We start from the raw sequence: 17,139 nt of genomic DNA, 5'->3' as shown, positions 1-17,139 counted from the left end.
GATGAGGCAGATGTGCCCCATCCCCACAGGCACCTGGGCCGGGAGTGGCCAGACACCGGCCGCAGTGACGGCGTGGCATGCAGGGAGACTACGGGATGCTGTAGGGGGGCTCGGGAGCCACCCCCGGCCGCGGTGGAGTGCAGCTCCTCGGCCCCACCCAGCTCTGCCAACAAGGAGGGTCCCTCCCCGAGCCTCAGTTCCTTCTCTAGAAAATGCGGCCACTGGACTACAGGGCCACAGGGTGAGGAGCCTGGGGGGACTTTCTGGAGGCCCACAGGCCAGAGAAGTGATGCCAAATGCAAGAAAACCCTGAATCGGTCTAAGTGCCTGCTCCCCCTGGGGCTGCTTCAGGGACCGGGGATTCCGCCTGAGTTGGGGTCAGAGGTCCTCTTGTCCCCGAGAAGGGCAGGCAGAAGGGCCCTTTGGCCTGTGATGTCCTTGCTTGCAGAGCGCTGGGTGCGAGCCTGGGACTGCACCTGTTGCCCCCCTCCTACTGCCCGCACAGGTGGCCACCCAGGGACCCACACAGGCCTCCCGTGGGGCCCAGCTGGCCCTCAGCACCCAGACAGCCCAGCCCGGCAGGTGGCTGGGCCCCTCCAGCAGCTCCCTCTGGTTACTGCGGTTACCAGGCTGCTGGAGTGGGGGGAGAAACCCTATTTTCCTCAGCCCTCAGTGGCACCCTGTGGGCTTTGCCAGAACCTTCTATCCATGGGTGAGGTAGGGAGCGAGGGTCCGGCCCCGCACACCGGCTCCGGGAGTGTGTGTGTTCGGGAAGGCGGTGTGACTCTGGCAGCTGGGGAGCTCGGGGCTCCCCGAGGGATGCACGGGGCTGGGCCTGGGGGCTCGTGGGACCTGGTCGGCTTTCCTCTCCCCAAGCTGCACGACTGACCCAGCTCAGCCCCACAGAGGAGGCAGGAAACCTCTTGTAAAGATGAGCAGCCCCCCCAGAAGCTTCCTCACTTAGCCCAGTGTCCTTCCCTGAGGTCGCCCCAGTACTCCTTGCTGTCTCTGCACTTTTTGCACGCAGTTCTCCCTGCCTGGAGCGCTGCCTGGCCCTCTCTCCTCTGACACTTGCCACGGCCCTGCCTGCTCCGGCCTCCCCTCTTCTTCTGAGCACACGGGATGCACTCACAGGTGCCGCCTGCCTGGTCTGCAGGTGCTTCTGCTGTGGCCCGAGGGTGCACCTCTGTGCTCTGAAGCCCACGTCCCCCGCCGCTGACTGTGAGTTCATCTGCACCTCCCCATCTGGGAACCCAGCCCGGGCCTCACCTGCACAAAGCCAGGGGTGGGGTCGAGGCCTCCTCCCAGCAGCTCCAGACCCCTGGGCTGCAGCATCAGACCCACGATGCTTGGCGCATCTCATCTGAACAAATCCTTCTGTTAGGACAGAGGGTCCATGTCCCACGTCCCTCCACACCCCGGTGGCCTCTCTGAGACGCGTCTTTCAGGATGAAGGAAAAGCACAGCAAGGCAGCATTCCCTGGTGCCTCCAAAGGGCCCCGGCCGGTCCCCAGACACCCCCGGCTCCCCCTTTTCAATAGAGTGGTTGTCAACAGGGAAGTCAACATGTGCCTGCGGCCCTGCAGAATGGAAGTGCTTTCCGGCTGGGGTTTGCAGTTCCCGTTCTGGGCATTGTGTGTCCTTCCTCTGCAGGAGCGAAGGGACAGAGATGGCTCCAGGCCTCTTGTCTCCGACACCTGAACACCTCCTGGCCAGGGAGACTAAAAATACCTTTTCACTGAGAGGGAAAGGCAATACCTCCTGGAGGGGGGGTGGGGGGGGGAGGCGCCGCAGAGATGCTGGAGGGGGGATGCCGCAGGATAAGACCAAAGCGACAGAGCCTGGCCCTCTGCGGAGTCCCAGCTTCCTCGGCACCCCGTCACGCATGCGCCCAGACCCGCAGCATCCCCAGCCAAACCTCCGTCCCAGAGGACCCGGCCACCAGTAACAACAGCTTCTTGCCACGCTTGTCAAGATAAAAGCACAAGCAGAGGTTCGAAGGTGAGAAGAGCCTAGCAGGTCATTCCAGTGAAATGTGGGCTTCCTCCGATCCCCAGAATTGAGGGAACCCCAGTGCAGCCCTGCTCATCAGACCCTCCAGTGATCAAAGCTTCCTCCTGCGCAGCCTTAAGGAGACGCAGGAGCGGGGAGCTCACCAGTAAACAGAACAAGCTGTGAAGTGTTTCTCAGAGTGCGGTTCCCCCAGACCCGTCCGTGCTGGTGGGAGACGGAGCTCGTGGAGCTGGTCCCCCGGACCCTTGGGCGACTGTTTCTGGGCACCAGTCCCTGTGGTTCCAGTGTGTGCGCCCCTGGCTCAGGACTGCCTGGCATGCCTAGGGCCCCAGGACCCCCGGAGCCTCCCCTGCTCCCTGCTCAGCAGTCACACCGTAGGCAGAGCTGCGGGCGAAGACGGAGCGTCAGAACCTCCCTGTTTGTGCCTTCTAGTCTTTTCTGACTTGCCTCCATCTAGAAGGGGTGGGGGGGGTACTATTTCCAGAGAGGCCCTGCCGCCACAGAGCGTTCAGGATACCAAGACTTCTAGATCCTTCTGCCCTTGGCTGCCTGTGACAGCTTGTGGACATCAGGGCTGGTTTGCTCTGAAAGATCCCACGGCTGCCGAGGAGGGAACATGAAGACATGCTGCGGCGAAGGGGGGGGGTGGATGTGCTCAGAGGGTGACTCTGCAGCCCCCCACCCCCCGCTCCGCCTATGGGCCACTGTGTGGGTCTGCAGGTGTGCAGTGGCCTGAGGTGATGGAGGACAGGGCGAGGCATGTTCCCTCTAAGCACCGGGAGGCTCTTCTCTGCAGACCAAAAGCCACAGGACCGTCCTCCCCAACCTCCACAAAGCAGGTGGCTGGGCCCTCCCGGGCAGTCCCCCAAGAACAGGCAGCCCATTCTGGTCCTGACGGGGATCATAAAGTCACTCAAAAGGGGACCCAAGTCACTGTGCGAGTTTTCTGGGGAGCCCCCCTGGTCCGGGTAGGGTGAGCACTTGGGCTCAGTCCATGACTGGAAGCAGCAGGTGAGGGTTTAGAAGACACCCAGTGGGCACCCCTGATGAGCCAGAGACTGTCCCTGGGCTTGGGCTCACATCGCCTCAATTTGCCCCTCCAGAAATCGGGAGGCACCAGAAGGAAGCCAGGCGGCTGGGAAGGTGAGAGCCAGAGACGCAGGGAGACGCACAGCTAACCCCCCACCACGCTCCATGGGCCAGACTGGTGACCGAGGGCCCTGTGGACCAGACCTGGTGTTGAGGGGACGTGAGGCGCTGCTCGTTTGCAGCAGAAACCGGCCCGGTGATGACCAGTTTGTTGATCTGTTTTGAACTCAGGGTGGGGGCCTGAGAAGAAACGCGTGCCTGGTTTTCAGCCTCCACTTGTGGGAGAGACCCCAACCGAGGCCCAGCAGCCAGGGCCCAGGATGTCCGTTGGGGGAGATGCTCTGAGTCTGCAGCATGGGTGTGAAGCTGAGGGAGACTGTCCTCTCTCTGCTCCTTCCCTTGCCCCAGTCCTATTTTATCTGTACCCCACGTGGCATCGAGGGCCAAGGCTGTAAGTGCCCATGCTGGAGTGAGACAGGAGTGACGGGCAGCCTGTGAGGAGGGAGGTCAAGACAGGCGGAGGCCAGGGACGCGGCCAGGGTTGCCGGGCTCGGCTCTGCGACGAGGGACCCACCCGCGGTCTCCAGGGTTAAGTACGTGACCATCTGGCAGAGCAGGGAAAGCTTCCTGAGACCCTGTCCTGCAGGGCTATGAGTTAGAAAACCGGGTGTGTGGCCATGGGGCGCCCTCAGGCTGAGGGCCACGGGGCCCAGAGCTCCTCCGGGGTATACAGGGCTGGAAAGGCCAGGAAGAACACACAGCAGGGGCTCATGCTCACCAGCAGGGAGGCTCTCCCGCCTGCCAAGGGCAGGCTGAATGGAAAGCCTCGAGCCACCCCCGCAGCTGACCGCAGGGCCAGGTGGGTGACGCTCCCACCTGCCCTGTGTGTGCGCTCTCCTGGGCGAGGCCCTGGTCTCTTTCCCCACCCTGAGGCGGCTGAACCAAGAGAGGGCCGCCTCTCCTCTCCGCCACGCCTGAGAGAGGGCATGGAGTGACCAGACAGCTGCACGTGTTGGGCTTCCCTTCACGCAAATGGTGGATTTCCATGACCCCTGGGAGCCAGGACTGAACCCTGACTGTCCTGTGCATCTGAGACCCATCTGTGAGTGTGTGTGCGGGGATGTCTGGGGTTTCCGGGGCACGGTGGGATAGAGAGTTGGTACCTGTCTCAGAGTTCTGGCACAGTAGGGACCGAAGGTGTCCTTAGGAGCTTGGGAGTCTCCATCATTCTCTCCACCACTCCGTGCCTCAGTTTCCCCATCCAGGATACCCAGCCCACCTTGCAGGGTTATAAGGACCCATCATGGAGCAAGGTTTAAAGCGCAAACCCAGCAAGACCCAAGTCTCTTCTCCCCTTTCCTCTTGCCCAGTGTCTTGGCCCCCTGCCATCTTTTTGGTGACATCTCTGGAAACATGGCACCTTTGCTCTGGGGACCTGCCAGGCTGGGCAGGTGGTATCACCAGAATTCTCTGTGCTTGATGGTATCCCCCACTCCCAACGGCTCCCCAGTGATGCAGAAACACCCCCGGGCTCTAGTTTCCTCTGTGCATGTCAGCAATGTTTCCAGAGTGGCTTTCCTGAAGGGCAGCCAAACCCGATGGTTGGGCACATGCAGAGGGAGCCGGCATCTTCCAACTATGGGAGTCACAGACGTGATCTGCACTTCTGTTAGTGGGATGCAAAGGGTCTATCTGGGATCCACCCCTGCCCCCGAGTGACCCTGGAGAAGTCTCTGCCTCTGAGTTTCTGTGGACTCCTTTGTTCAGGGGAAGATGGCCAAAACCTTTTGCCTCTTTGAGGTGAGACCCCCCATGCTAGAAGAGGGCATGGAGGGAGCACCGTGTCTCTGGCCCTAGACACCATTAGAGACGGTCTTCCCCAAACGCCGCCAGCAGCTGCCACTGTCCTGCCCTCTTATCCAGGGACTCCAGGAAACCACTCTGGGTCTGGGACTTCTGCTGACATGAAGGTCACCGAGACTTTTGTCAAAGACTATGCATGTGCTGCTTTCAGCCAGAGTCCCCGGAAACGAAGCATGTTACACATGTTCTAGCAGCGAGGGGACCTTCCTTTGCCACACACTGTGCTGTCCAGTTGCCATGGGCCCAGGATCAACAAACAGGCTCCCTCCTTCTGAGCCCTCACCGGAAACTGCCAAACAAAACTTGTGCCACTAGCTTCCTCCTGAATCATTTGAGGTCTACAAGATCACTGAAAACGTAAAGGCAAGAAAGAAAGCCAGCCCTGTGGGGTGAGGCCTCTCAAGCTGTCCCATCTACAGAGTTCACTTGGCCCACAGACCCCCAGCGCCCGCGGCCGGCCATGACCCTTACAAGGCAAGAAGTGGTGCCCGTCTCTACACTTGGCAGTGTGCAATTGCTTTGGGGCCCACTTCCTCCCAGCCAGGCTCCACATCCAGACCCAAAAGGGCTTTGAGCATGACATTTGGGTTTCCCATTTTTCATGATCCCCATCCCCATGGCCTGGCTGAGTCCCGGGGATGCTAAGCAGGGCATCCGGTGTCTGGCAACTGGTAGTGTAGAGAGACACACAAGCAGCTGGACCCGGTTTCATATGGGATGCACCCCCAGCTTGCTTGCCAGGCAGGAACGTGCGGTAGCGCACACACCTTCAGTGCCACTGAGGCTGCGTATGGACCTGGAGTGTCTTAAAGGACGCAACCTGGGGAGCCAATGCCCTCTGGGCCCCCGTTGAGACAGCACTCGGGCAGGAGCCCAGGGACTGCACATGAGCCTAGCTCTGCAGGTGGATGTTTTTCCAAGCAGTAATCAGGAGGGCAGATGGGGCCCCCCACACGCGGGTCCCCGAGCCCTGCAATGTGTTAGGAGTGGGAGCTCGCTCTTGGCACTGGAAGGGGGATGGCATTTTTGAGGAGGAGGAGAAGTTGCAGAGAAAGAAGAAATCCTGAAACAACAGACAGTGGGACAGCTGTGGCCTGAACTTGGTGTTCTTACTCCTCGGATGTGCATGTATTAATTTCCATAAATGCTAATAGTCCATTTCCCCAAGAGCTATTACTTATGTCATCTCCCCTTGGATGCGGTTCAACACAGGACAGACAAATGAGAGGGAGAGAAGGCAGCCCCTACTGCCTGGGCCCCCGCTTCCCACCCCTGTCCCCACCAGGCAACTCAGGTCCGTTTCTTAAGGTGGTCGTGGTAACCAGCTACCGGGTCAAGACCCCCAGCTTTCAGCCCCACAGCCCAGTCCTGTCATGCCAGAAGCAAAGAAAGTTACCAACCCCAAAAATGCTGAATCACAAAGTGAGGTTGAGAAGGAAAGTGGGGGTGGGGTGGGGAGGGTGACAGTGGCCAGGAAGGAAGGCAGGAAAGGGTCCTAAGGGGTTTCCCACCTGGAGCCCCCTAGGATGCTCTGGGCAAAGCGCAGTCCCCCATGGGATCCCCCAGTACAAATGCCAGGAGGAGCGGAGCCAGGGTGCGCCTGGGTGGGAGGGTGGCAAGGTGGGCAGGTACGCGGGCTGCGGCCACTGCAGCAGGAAGAGCGGTGCGGCTGCGGGGTCTCTGCGTCCTGCGGGAGCAGCAGCAGGTAGGGAGGCAGGGCGAGGGGAAGCTGACGATGGGGAAGGGGCCCGGGGACGGGGTTGGGTGGGGTTGGGTGTGCAGGTAGCCAGGGGAACTGGTGCAGGAAGGGAGTGCCAAGGTCCTGGGGATCTGCAAGGTGGAGGGAGAGCGTCCGCGGGGGGAGACGCAGGGGCTGGGAGCAGAACGGGTGGGAGGATGGGGACGGCGGTCAGGAGCGAGAGGCAGGGCGAGCCTTCAGGAGCAACAAGGAGGCGAGCTGGGGAGGTCCGTGACCAGACGCGCTCGGCTGGGGCTGCGCAGAGGCCGGGAGAGGGGATGGGAAGGGGGGATGGGGGCAGGGGGAGGCGAGGCGAGGCTGCGGGAGGGGGAGGTGGCGGAGATGGGGAAGAAGGCGCCGGGACGAGGGGCGGGAGGAAGTTTGGGGCAGGGGTCGGGGAGGGGAGCTGAAAGGTCGGGCGGGATGGGGGAAGGGAGGGCGGCGGCGGAGGAGGTGAGCCGGCTGGAGAGGAGGTGAGGCCGGAGGCGGGCGCGGGGACGCGCCGGGGGAGAGGAGACGGAGAATCAGCGCGGGCCTCGCGGGTGCCCGCCGCCGCCCTCTCGGCGCACGGCGGTGGACGGCGCGGCCCGCGGGGTCCCCCCGCACTCACCTGGGGGGCTCCAGCTCCGAATCCTGTGCCCCGCTCCGGATCTTCCTTCCCGCCTTGCCCCGGCGACTGGAGCGCCCCCGAATCCCGCTCGCTCCGCCAGGTTCCGCCCGCAGCATCTTCACCTCGTGGGACGCCCGGGGCCACGCCTCTCCTGGCTTCTCATTGGTTGTCCTTCACGCCAGTCATATGCCAATTGGCGGAGGGGTCGCCGGCCATGCAAATCAGGACGGGCCCGCCGCCGCGCCGATTGGCTGGCGCCGCAGGAGCGGAGCCTCGGGGCTGGGGCTCCGATTGGTCCCGAGGCCCTGCCAACGACGCTGACGCGGGGCGGGTTCCCGGCCCCCGCGCGCGCCGCGCCGCCGGCCGAGGCTCCTCCCGCGGTGCCGGCGGGCGGGCGACCCTCGGCGGGTCCTCAGCCCGCTCGGCCCGCGGCTCCGGCGGGCACCGGCCGGCGGGCGGGGCTCTGGGCCCGCGGTGGGGGCGCGTCCCCTACAGCCTGAGCCTCGGCGGCCGGGGCGCGGCCGCGGCGGGCCGTCTCCTAGGTAACGCTGCCGGCGGCGCGCGGGGAGGGCGGGCGCGGCTCGGCGCGCTGGTGGCGGCCGGGCGGGCCGGGGGCTGCCGGGGCCCGGGTGGGGGTGCTCCGTGCGGCTCTCCGCGGGGACCGGGGCCGGCGGCCTTCGCGTCGCGCCCCCGATTGACGCTCGGTGCGGCCCGGGCTTCGCTGGGCGTCGGGGGTCCCCGGGGCCCAGCGCGCGCCCTCGCTGCCTCCCGGCTCAGACGGGCGCGGTGCCCCCGGGGAGGCCCCGACGCCGGCCCTCCGCGCTCGGCGTCCCGCAGCGGGGGACCCTGCAGGGTGCCTGTGCCCCGGCCGCGTCCTCGTCTCCGCCGGGGGCTGTTCCCGCCGGCGCGTCCCGGAGCCGCGGCCCAGCGGAGGCGGCGAGACTTCGGGGCTCCTGCGGGAGGCTCTGCCCGCCCGGCGGGTCCGGCCTGCCTCGGGCCGCCCTGCCCGCCGCGGGCCCTCGCGCTGACCTCCTGACCGGCCTGGGGCTGGCCGCCGGGTCCCGTCTCGCAGCCCCAGTGCCCGGCTCTCCTGCGCCTTCCTTCCGGCCCAGAGGCCCCACCTGTGCGCGTCTCCGGGGCCTGTCTCCGGGGCAGACCGCCGCTCCGGTCTTCAGGGCTGAGCTGCCCCGTGATTGGGACTCGGGGCTCCGCTTCCAGCCCCGCGCCCGTCCCAGCGCAGCGCGCTGCACGCCTCCCGGTCGCTCGCGGAGCTCGCAGCGCGGCCTCGCTGGGTGCCAACTTAAATCCTGTCTCTGCCTCACCCCAGATACCCTCCCGAGGGCAGGGAGCCCGTCGGCTGAGTTGAGGACGGTTTCTCCAGTGCCTGGCACTTGGTAGGTACGCAAAGAGGATTGCTTGAGTGAGGGCATTCTGGGCAGTGCTTGATGACCCCTCCACGCACTCCCCGAACAGCTTCCCAAAGCTTTTCAGTCTTCAGCATCCCAGCTCTTGCTCTCTGCTTGGAAGGAAGCTGCCCCCCGCCCCCCGGGGGACTTGCACAGCTCCTCATGGCTCTGGCCCCCGCTCCTTCTCCTGGGAACCATTGTTGGTGAGATTTCCTCCTGGCTTCCCTCTTCAGTGCTGGAGTTCCCTGTTCTCTCTGCCCGCTGCACCCCCCCCCCCCAGGAGACAGAATTAGGCTTGTTTCCTTTGTGCAGCTCACTCGCTCCCTTGTCTTTCCCCCACTGGATTTTTAGCTTCTTAAAGACCTGGTATTTGGGGGCGGTCTCCATCATTGAAGGCACTGGAACAGAAGAGGTGTGCCAAGCCGGGCCCCCTGGGAGACCTCACGCCCCCCGCCCCCCATCCTGTAGATGGGACACAGAGGCAGGCAGGGCAACAGACTCGCTGAAGTCGGAGTACAGCGGGGGTTAGCCGGGGCGCCTCAGCCCATGTCCCGCTGCAGGCCCCGGGCCTCTCCTGGCTTTGATCCTAGTGGCTTTGAGGCCGGTCATGACCAGCCGTGTGGCTTTGGCCTGGCCCTTTAACCTGAGCGTCACTGACCTTGTCTGTGATGCTCATCTACACAGTTGTTGGAATAATACCCATGAAAAGGTCTGTGTGTGCCTGGCTCACAGTAGGGCTGTGAAAGCTGGTGCATTTTCTTGTTTCTGCCCTGGAGAACCCTTTCTGTAGGCTCGAAGCGGGGACCCCTTCCTCTTCTCATTGTTCATCTAGCTCCAAAAGTCCTTCTGTCTTCCCTCCGTAGCATTCTTAAGTCCTGCACAGTAATTTAATTATTTACTTAATTGTTAGAAGATTTTTGCTGAGGACCTAGCCCTGACCTCACTGAGCTCGGTCTTGCAGGACAACAGCAGCATGGAGCCTGAGGAAGCGCGGTGACTTTCTGTGACAGGATCCCTTGTTGGGGAGCAACTGGTGGGGGATGAGAGTGCTCACCCTGAGGAAGGGGCATCTGCTCTCTGTCCTAGAGGATGAGTGGGAATTTTCTAGGGGGACATGTGTGTGCCGAGGGGAACCGAGAGGGCTTGGTGTCCAGGAGGAATTGTAGCCGGGGCAGAGTGGGGCCAGAGTGGTCGGAGAGGGAGGGAGGGTCAGGTGGCAGTCAGGTGGGGTTGGGAGAAAGAGCTCTGTGTCCGCCTGTCTCCCACTCCCAAGAGCCTGTGTCTCAGGTGCCCTCTCCCTCCGTTGCCCACCTGGACTGTTGCTACCTTCCTCCACGTGCCCGGCTCACCACTTTGGTTGGGTGGCTCTCCCTTTCGGAAGGGATGCCTTTCCTCCCAGTGTGCGTCCTTCTGGTACAGCCTGGGGTCGTCCCGGGGATGTGTTTCTTCTGCCAGGTGGACCGGCACGGAAGAAGTGTTCTTCAGCATCTGCTGGCTGTGTGCGGTAGCCAGGGGGAGGGGAAGGAGGTGCTGGGTGAGGAATCCGGGGCCAGCGAGCAAAGTCCAGAACGGCCTGCAAAGGAGACGCGTCCTCCCGCTGGGAGAGCACCATGGGCAGCGTGCAGGGCCCCTTCCGAAGCTGATGCTTTGCCACAGTGCTCCCGAGACATGAAGGGCTTCTACAGAGGAAGTTTCAGTCCTTTTTTTTTTTTTTTAAGATTTTATTTATTTGAGAGAGTGTGTGTGAGCGAGAGCATAAGCAGGGGAGCAGCAGAGAGAGGGAGAAGCAGGCTCCCCACTGAGCAGGGGGCCTGGTATGGGGCTCGATCTCAGGACCTGGGGATCATGACTTGCACAGAAGGCAGAGGCTTCACTCGCTGCCCCACCCAGGTGCCCCAGGAAGGTTCAGTCCTTAATGGCACTCACTTGGTATGAATTAACCTCTCCATTTTATAATGAAAGTTAATAGGAAAACACTCTTTTAAAAATGCTTGGGAGTCAACTTTATTGAAACCTCAATTTGATTTTATGAAAATTTATTGAGTTCTGATGGTGAGTCAGGTGCCAAGGACACAGGAACATAGATCCCCTTACGCAAGTGGTTGGCCAGTGGGCAGGTCCGTACGGGAGAGGTGGCAAGTGCTGTGACCACAGGAAGCACGGGGAGCGGGTGGGCCCAGCAGCTGGCCCTGGAGCCTCCAAGATGCTCTCCTGGGCAGGGGGCCCTCCTGCTGAGTATCGGGTCTCTGCTGCTTACAAGTGGTAGCAGCGTGAGTGTCTCGTGGCTTTTTTAACAGCACCGCAGACTGGGTGGCTCGAAGCCCAGATTTATCCTCTTTCTGTTCTGGAGGGTCAGAAGCCCAAAATCAGTATCCCTGGGCTAAAGTCAAGGTGTGGGAGGGCCGTGTTCCTTCTGAAGGCTCTGGGGGAGAGTCTGTTCCTTGCCTTTTCTGGCCGGTCCTGGGCTTGGGGCCCCTCCCTCTTACACTTCGTTTGCTTGGTGGTCACCCAACCTTTTCTCTGACCCTCTTGCCTTCCTCTTATAAGGACCCTGTGACTACCTCAGGCCCATCTGTGTAATTCAGGCGATTTTCCCGCACCTTAAGGTCCTTCACTTAATCATGCTTCCATAGGCCCTGATGCCATGTGAGGTCCCACATTCACAGGTTCTGGGGATTAGGATGTAGACATCTTTGGGGCCGTTACTTAGCCGGCGCGGAAAGCCTCTAAGGGCTTTTCTTGGCTCCTGCAGCTCAGCTCCGATGGGAGTGGCGTCTGCCTTCCATCAGGCTGTCTCCGCCTAGAGGTCTGGGTTCTGTTGGCAGGGCTCCCCACCCCGGTCGTCACCAGTCTCCCCTGGGCTGGCTTTGACTTCAGGCTCTCCCTGGAGTGGCAGGGTAGCCCCTGGGTTTCAGGCTGGCCTGGACAGCTCCTGCCCTCCCAGCAGAGACGGCCTCTCCAGAGAGAACTGTGGCCGGACTCCGGGGGACGACGATGACTGGCACAGTGTGGCTCACATGTTCATCACCAAGTGCCCTGCCCCAGATCGTGGGCAGCCTTCCCACGCGTGGGTTTGGGTGGCGGGGGCTCGTTCCTTAAGACAAAGTTATCGAGCGGATAAAAGCAACAAAAAAGGAACAAAAAAGCAACACATGTGTGCTCACACGGTGACGGTCCTGGTCTGGATGCTGCAGTGTAGGCCTGCCTGCAGGGGCTGGGGGTGGGGAGGTGCTCCCGTGGGGACAGGGCTCTGTGCCTGGGCCCCCTGGATGTGGGGGAGCTTTCCAGGCCAATCAAGCCCATGTTCTAGGGGCTCCCTCTGCTCCCCACACAGCCTGCAAGGGCGAGGGTCCCGTTAGAAGAACCTTTCTCAGACTTCGTAGTCTCCTACCCCTTTACACTTTAAAAAATTGCGGAGGACTCCTTTTGTTTACTTTAGTTATGTCTGCCAGTATTTGCTGTATTGGAAATGAAGACTGAGAAACGTTAGTAAGGTTGCTGCTCACGTGGGGATAACAATAGACCCGTTACATGTTGGCGTAAAATGTTCTTTTTATGAAGACCAACTGTTTTCCAGAACAAAAAAGTTAGCAGGAAGAGGGCTGGTTTTACATTTTTGCAAGTTTCTATAGCGTCTGGCATAGTAGACAGCTGGGTCTCATATAGACTTACTATTATTATTTTTTTTTCAAGATTATTTATTTGAGAGAGAGTTCATGAGCGTGGAGGGGAGGAGCCGAAGGTATGGGAGAGAATGAGAGAGAGAAACAGAATCCCAAGCAGACTTCCTGCTGGTTGCAGAGTCTGACTTGGGGCTTGATCCCAGGACCCTGAGATCAAGACCCGAGCCAAAACCAAGAGTCCGAGGCTGAACCGACGGAGCTGCCCAGGCACCCCGAGGCTGGTCTCTCATCTGTTGACAAAGTTGTTGTGGTTGACGTATTTGAAAGAAACTCAGTGTCACCCCGAGAAGGGAAGAGTGTTCTAGGGAACTGTGGATGTTCTCCTGCCATCCCTCACCCACACGCCACCGTGATGGTTTCTTTTATTTTTCTTTTCTTTTTTTTTTTTTAATATTTTATTTATTTATTTGACACAGAGAGAGAGAGAGAGATCATAAGTAGGCAGAGCAGCAGGCAAGTGGGTGAGGTGGAGCAGTCTCCCTGCGGAGCAGAGAGCCCGATGCGGGGCTCAATCCCAGGACCCTGAGATCATGACCTGAGCCGAAGGCAGCGGCTTAACCCACTGAGCCACCCAGGCGCCCCACCGTGGTGGTTTCTTAAAGGTCCGTGCGGTGTGGGCTTGGGCAGCCTGCCAGGGAATGTGCCCTTCCGTCTGTCCTGCACAGGCTGGATCTTCCGTTCACACGGGCCTCTCTATCATGATGCATCGCTCGCCTGGAAAATACTGCCTCGGAGGCATGTGGACCTTCCGGATTCTTGCACATTTAATCCTGCAGTCTCCATAGGTGAAATTGCCGCCATCCGCATCCATCACCAGGCGTGTTTTTAAGGAGGAGGAAGCTGTCAGGTTCGCAGCAGAGGATACAGAGTTTCCCAGTTCTGAGTTTGCCTGCAGGCCCCATTCTTAGCACTAGTTTTCCTGGAAGCGACAGACTCATTCAGTGGATATTTGGGAGACCATCTGCGAAGTGCCTGACTTTGGGAATAAGCCTGGTCCGTCCCTCAGTGGCTCTTTTAGTAAAGGTTACGGTATTGCTGGCCAGCGGGGGACGTGCTCCAGGGACGCTCGTGGCAGCCGTGTGTGCTGTCTTTCCCTTCTTGTCCCAGAGTGACAAGGGTCAAGATGTAATACAACTGGCCACGGGGGCCCCGGCTGCTGCGCCCATGCTTGCCTTTGCTCCATGGGCGCAAATGCCCGTGCACTGAGAAAGGCAAAAACTGCATCTGACTATTATGAAAGTAGCTTTGACCTTGTGGAGCCCTGGACAAGCCCAGGGAGCTGCAGGGGCTGGAGACCCCATTTAAGGAGCCACTGTCTTGGGAGATGAAGTCTCCCTATCTTGTGTGTCATTTTAGCACACAGAATTCAGGTTCTTATCAAAGCCCAGAGCTTAAGATTCAGGGTCCGCTGACAAGAGGCCAGAGAACAGGGAAGGTCCCGATCTCTGGCTGGCTGGAAGGCGGATGATGTCCTTAGTGAGCCAGGTCACAAGCTCACAACATGCAAAATCTGTCCCAAACTGGCTTTGGCAACGAAAGGCTGTTTGTGTGGCGGAGCCGTCCCGGGTGGCTTCAGGGTGTCCTTGAGCCAGGGCTCCATCCGTGGCACCTAGACCCATTGGCCCTTGCTTTGGTTTGGCTCTGCTTGCTTTCTTACTGTGGGTCTCAAGGAAGCTGCTCTACTGTGGCTCCTGACCACTCTATATTGATGACCTTTCTACCCAGAGGGCTGCAGAGAAGAATATTTCCTTCTCTCTGCAGAGCCAGGGGAAGCTGTGAGATGTGCATCTCTTTGGCTCTGACTGGGTCATGCTTCCAGGTCCCCTCTACAATGAAGGCCCTAGTTCCCAAGGCCTGGCACTGTTGTGTAGTGCTCAGCCTTCACAGCTGTACGGAGCAGCCTTGCATTTGCGGGTCTCTCTGCCGGTTAATGAGGCCGGTATAGTCTTGCTGTAGTTGGCTCCTGAGAGCAGGGACAGAGGGGATCTGGAGCCAGAGGGGCGTGTTTGCCAGGAGAGGGCAGCACCGGTCCCATTCTGTTGCACTGGGGTTTGGAGGGTGGAATTGCAAAGTGTGGGTTTTCGGTTGGAGGTTCCTCTGGGATGCAGGGGGAGGTAGGAACCTTTCAGGATTGCTCTGAGCGTTCTGGCCTTTCTAACTCTTTTATTTATTTGAACACAGATTGTGCAGGTAATCCCGGAGGCCCAGGAGACCCTCAGACTGGCAGAATGAATGACTGGCTCAGGATTTTTGACCAAAACGTGCTGGTCCCCCCCCACCCACAGAGAGCACGCCAGCCTTTAAAGGAATCAACAGCGTTTCAGTGTGTCCTGAAGTGGCTTGACGGGCCACTGATGAAGCAGGTAAAGGAATTTGCTGTTTATTGTCCCGTGCCTGTTGCCACTGCTCTCAGCTGAGGGGGTATTGATTTTCGCTTACTCGAGACCTGCCACTGCACCCATTACCTCGGGCCTCGGCAGTATCTGGACACAAAGTGGCTCGTCAGCACAGAGAACACGTGATTCAGTGACTCGGTCAGCACTTCTGACACTGGTTAAGGTTTCTCTCGGCCCACAGTAGAGCCATTTTAAAACCCAGGTGATCGGATTTCCTGCGTTGTTTCTGAGCAAGGTTTGCAGGAGGTGGGCCCGTGCCTGACTCGACACGGCCTGTGCGCAGCCTCGCGGCTGGAAGTGCAGAGGCAGAGCTCTGGGTATATCCTGGCGGAAGCCGCGTGCCTAAAGGTCCCACAGCCTTTGGCACACTCAGGCCCTTGCTCTGGGGCTCTGCGTCGGTCTGTGTCTGTCAGGGGCAGGGGAGTCGCTGGATAAGCTGGTGCTTCTGCTCTGCTCACAGAGCATCCCACATCACTGGATGGTTCTAGGCAGACCCAGTGGGATGCCTGAGAAGGAGCCAGACTTGCCAGTGGGAACATCGACTCGGTTAAGGGTTTGGCCTGGCCAGGTCATGTCCTCTCCTGCGGATGGTAGTGTGGTTCTCCGTGTGTTCACGGTCGTTGGGGTGCTGGATCTGTAAGGGCTCACTTTTAGGAAACCCCTCATGGCCTACAGCATTCACTTCCAAGCCCCCAGTCCAGGGCCTGCCGTGTGTTGGCACCGTGTCTGCCCTGGGTGGCTGTCGCTCCTCCTGCTTTACTGCCCGGCACTTTCCGTTCAGCCCGCTGCTTCCTTGCAGCAGCCCTTGGAGGCAGGAGGCATCACGCCCGCACTTCACAGCAGAAGAGAGTCTGAGAGGGGCAGCCGGTGGCGTCGGGTGCCCTGCTCTGGGCGGCCAGCTGGGCTCCGGCCCCGGGCAGACAGCACCAGGTGTCTCCCTGCCGTGGAGTAGCTCACAGCATAGTGGATGGCACCGTCCTCTCCCCTAGGAATTTTAGGAAGGAAATTTTATTTATTGTCCCATTTAATTTCATTTGTTTGTTTGCATTTAGTTTTGAAGAGGTAATTATCATTGTTCGAAATTCACTAGGGTACACGAGGAAAGTGTATCATTCCATGGAGTCCCTATAGCATCCGTGTCCCTTGCTAGACATAGCCAATGTGACCTCTTTTTTGGTGTAATTTTCCAGAAACACTAAGCAAATACAGGAGATAAATATACCTGTATCATCTTGCTTAAAAGAAAAATATTCGCAGCAGTATGTTTTGTAGACTGTTCATGTCATCCCACGAGGAATTTCACTCTCTCTTTCGACATCGTGGGGTTTCTCTGTCTGGATGAACCAGCAGTGATTGATCCACAGGCTGACTGGGAAGCACAGACTTTATTCTGGTCATTTGCTCTCCCAGACGCTGCCGCAGTGATGAACCTCACTTACACGTACGTACACGTGTGTCTGCGGCATCATTCCTACAAGGGGAATTCCTGACTCAGAGTTACGTGTTAGAAGTTACTGTTTCAGACCTGATTATCGGGGTTAAAGCACGCTTTCAACAGAAAGACAGGAACTGTACGTGGGAAGGTAAGAGGATGGAGAGAAGGTAGGCCGCGTGAGCCCAGTAAGAAGCCTCTGTGCTGTGCTGACGTCTGGCGAAGTCGGTTTCATAGTGAGGGGGATTAGCAGACATAGAGCGGCGCTTCCTAACGATGACGGCCATCGGGAAGGCAGATGTGCATGCAGCACCGCTGTTGAGGCCTGTGAGACCACCCCCGGTTCAGTGACGCGTGGGGACGACTCCCAGGATTCCACGCAGAGTCAGTCTCACAGGAAAGAGTTACTACAGTGAAAGGACGCAGAGTAGGATCAGCCCTGGGAAAGGGGTATGGGGGGATGGGGGCGGGATAGGCACGGGCTTCAGGGATCTTCTGCCAGGGGGACCCCACAGGACACATTCGGTTCCCCCAGCAGAGTTGTGACAACACGTGTGAAATGTTCCCGCCAAGCAAGCTCGTTAGAGACTCAGTGCCCATGGGGTTTTGAGGACTGCTCAGGAGACTGTCGTCTGCCTAGCATGTTCCCAAACTCCAGACTCCCAGCAAGAAAGCAGCTGATGAGCACAAACCACTTTGTACAGTTTTGGCACAGGGTGCCATTTCAGTAGGGTGATGGGAAACTTCCTGAACGCTAAGCACAGTCTCCAGCCAAGGGACAGCCTCATACACTGGCCTTTCGAAGTGTCATGGTTGGGCCAGCTGTGATCGCTCTTCTGCGCACAGCCCCCAGGAACACAGCTTCCAAACTCGGGAAGCAGAACTGTGTAGAGCAGAAGGGAGCTCCGT

The 17,139-nt window shown here is 59.6% G+C and overlaps 2 protein-coding genes across 11 annotated transcripts in view; one reads left to right on the top strand and one right to left on the bottom strand.

Moving 5' to 3' along the window:
• KCNAB2 (potassium voltage-gated channel subfamily A regulatory beta subunit 2) overlaps nucleotides 1-7,456 on the bottom strand; it is an 81,375-nt gene extending 73,919 nt beyond the window's left edge. Inside the window, exon 1 of the mRNA XM_045063638.1 lies at nucleotides 7,314-7,456. The gene's annotated coding sequence lies outside the window, so the exon portion shown is untranslated. The remainder of the gene's footprint in view (nucleotides 1-7,313) is intronic.
• Nucleotides 7,457-7,697: 241 nt separating this feature from the next.
• NPHP4 (nephrocystin 4) overlaps nucleotides 7,698-17,139 on the top strand; it is a 105,291-nt gene continuing 95,849 nt past the window's right edge. For 4 of the 10 annotated variants that reach the window (XM_045063630.1, XM_045063631.1, XM_045063629.1 and 1 more), the window contains exons 1-3: nucleotides 7,702-7,855; nucleotides 8,641-8,707; nucleotides 14,584-14,765. In XM_045063630.1, coding sequence (XP_044919565.1) covers nucleotides 14,631-14,765 — 135 coding nt within the window. In that variant the 5' untranslated portion in view covers nucleotides 7,702-7,855; nucleotides 8,641-8,707; nucleotides 14,584-14,630. Of the gene's footprint in view, nucleotides 7,856-8,640; nucleotides 8,712-14,583; nucleotides 14,766-17,139 lie in introns of all 10 variants that reach the window. The other 6 variants (XM_045063632.1, XM_045063627.1, XM_045063625.1 and 3 more) reach the window with 4 other exon arrangements.

The sequence above is a fragment of the Mustela putorius genome, unplaced genomic scaffold, assembly GCF_011764305.1.
Source record: "Mustela putorius furo isolate JIRA1106 unplaced genomic scaffold, ASM1176430v1.1 tig00003853_pilon_pilon_pilon, whole genome shotgun sequence".
In the NCBI taxonomy this organism is placed as follows: Eukaryota; Metazoa; Chordata; class Mammalia; order Carnivora; family Mustelidae; genus Mustela; species Mustela putorius.
Note: the sequence above shows the minus strand (reverse complement) of the source record. Positions and strands in the feature narration are given on the sequence as shown.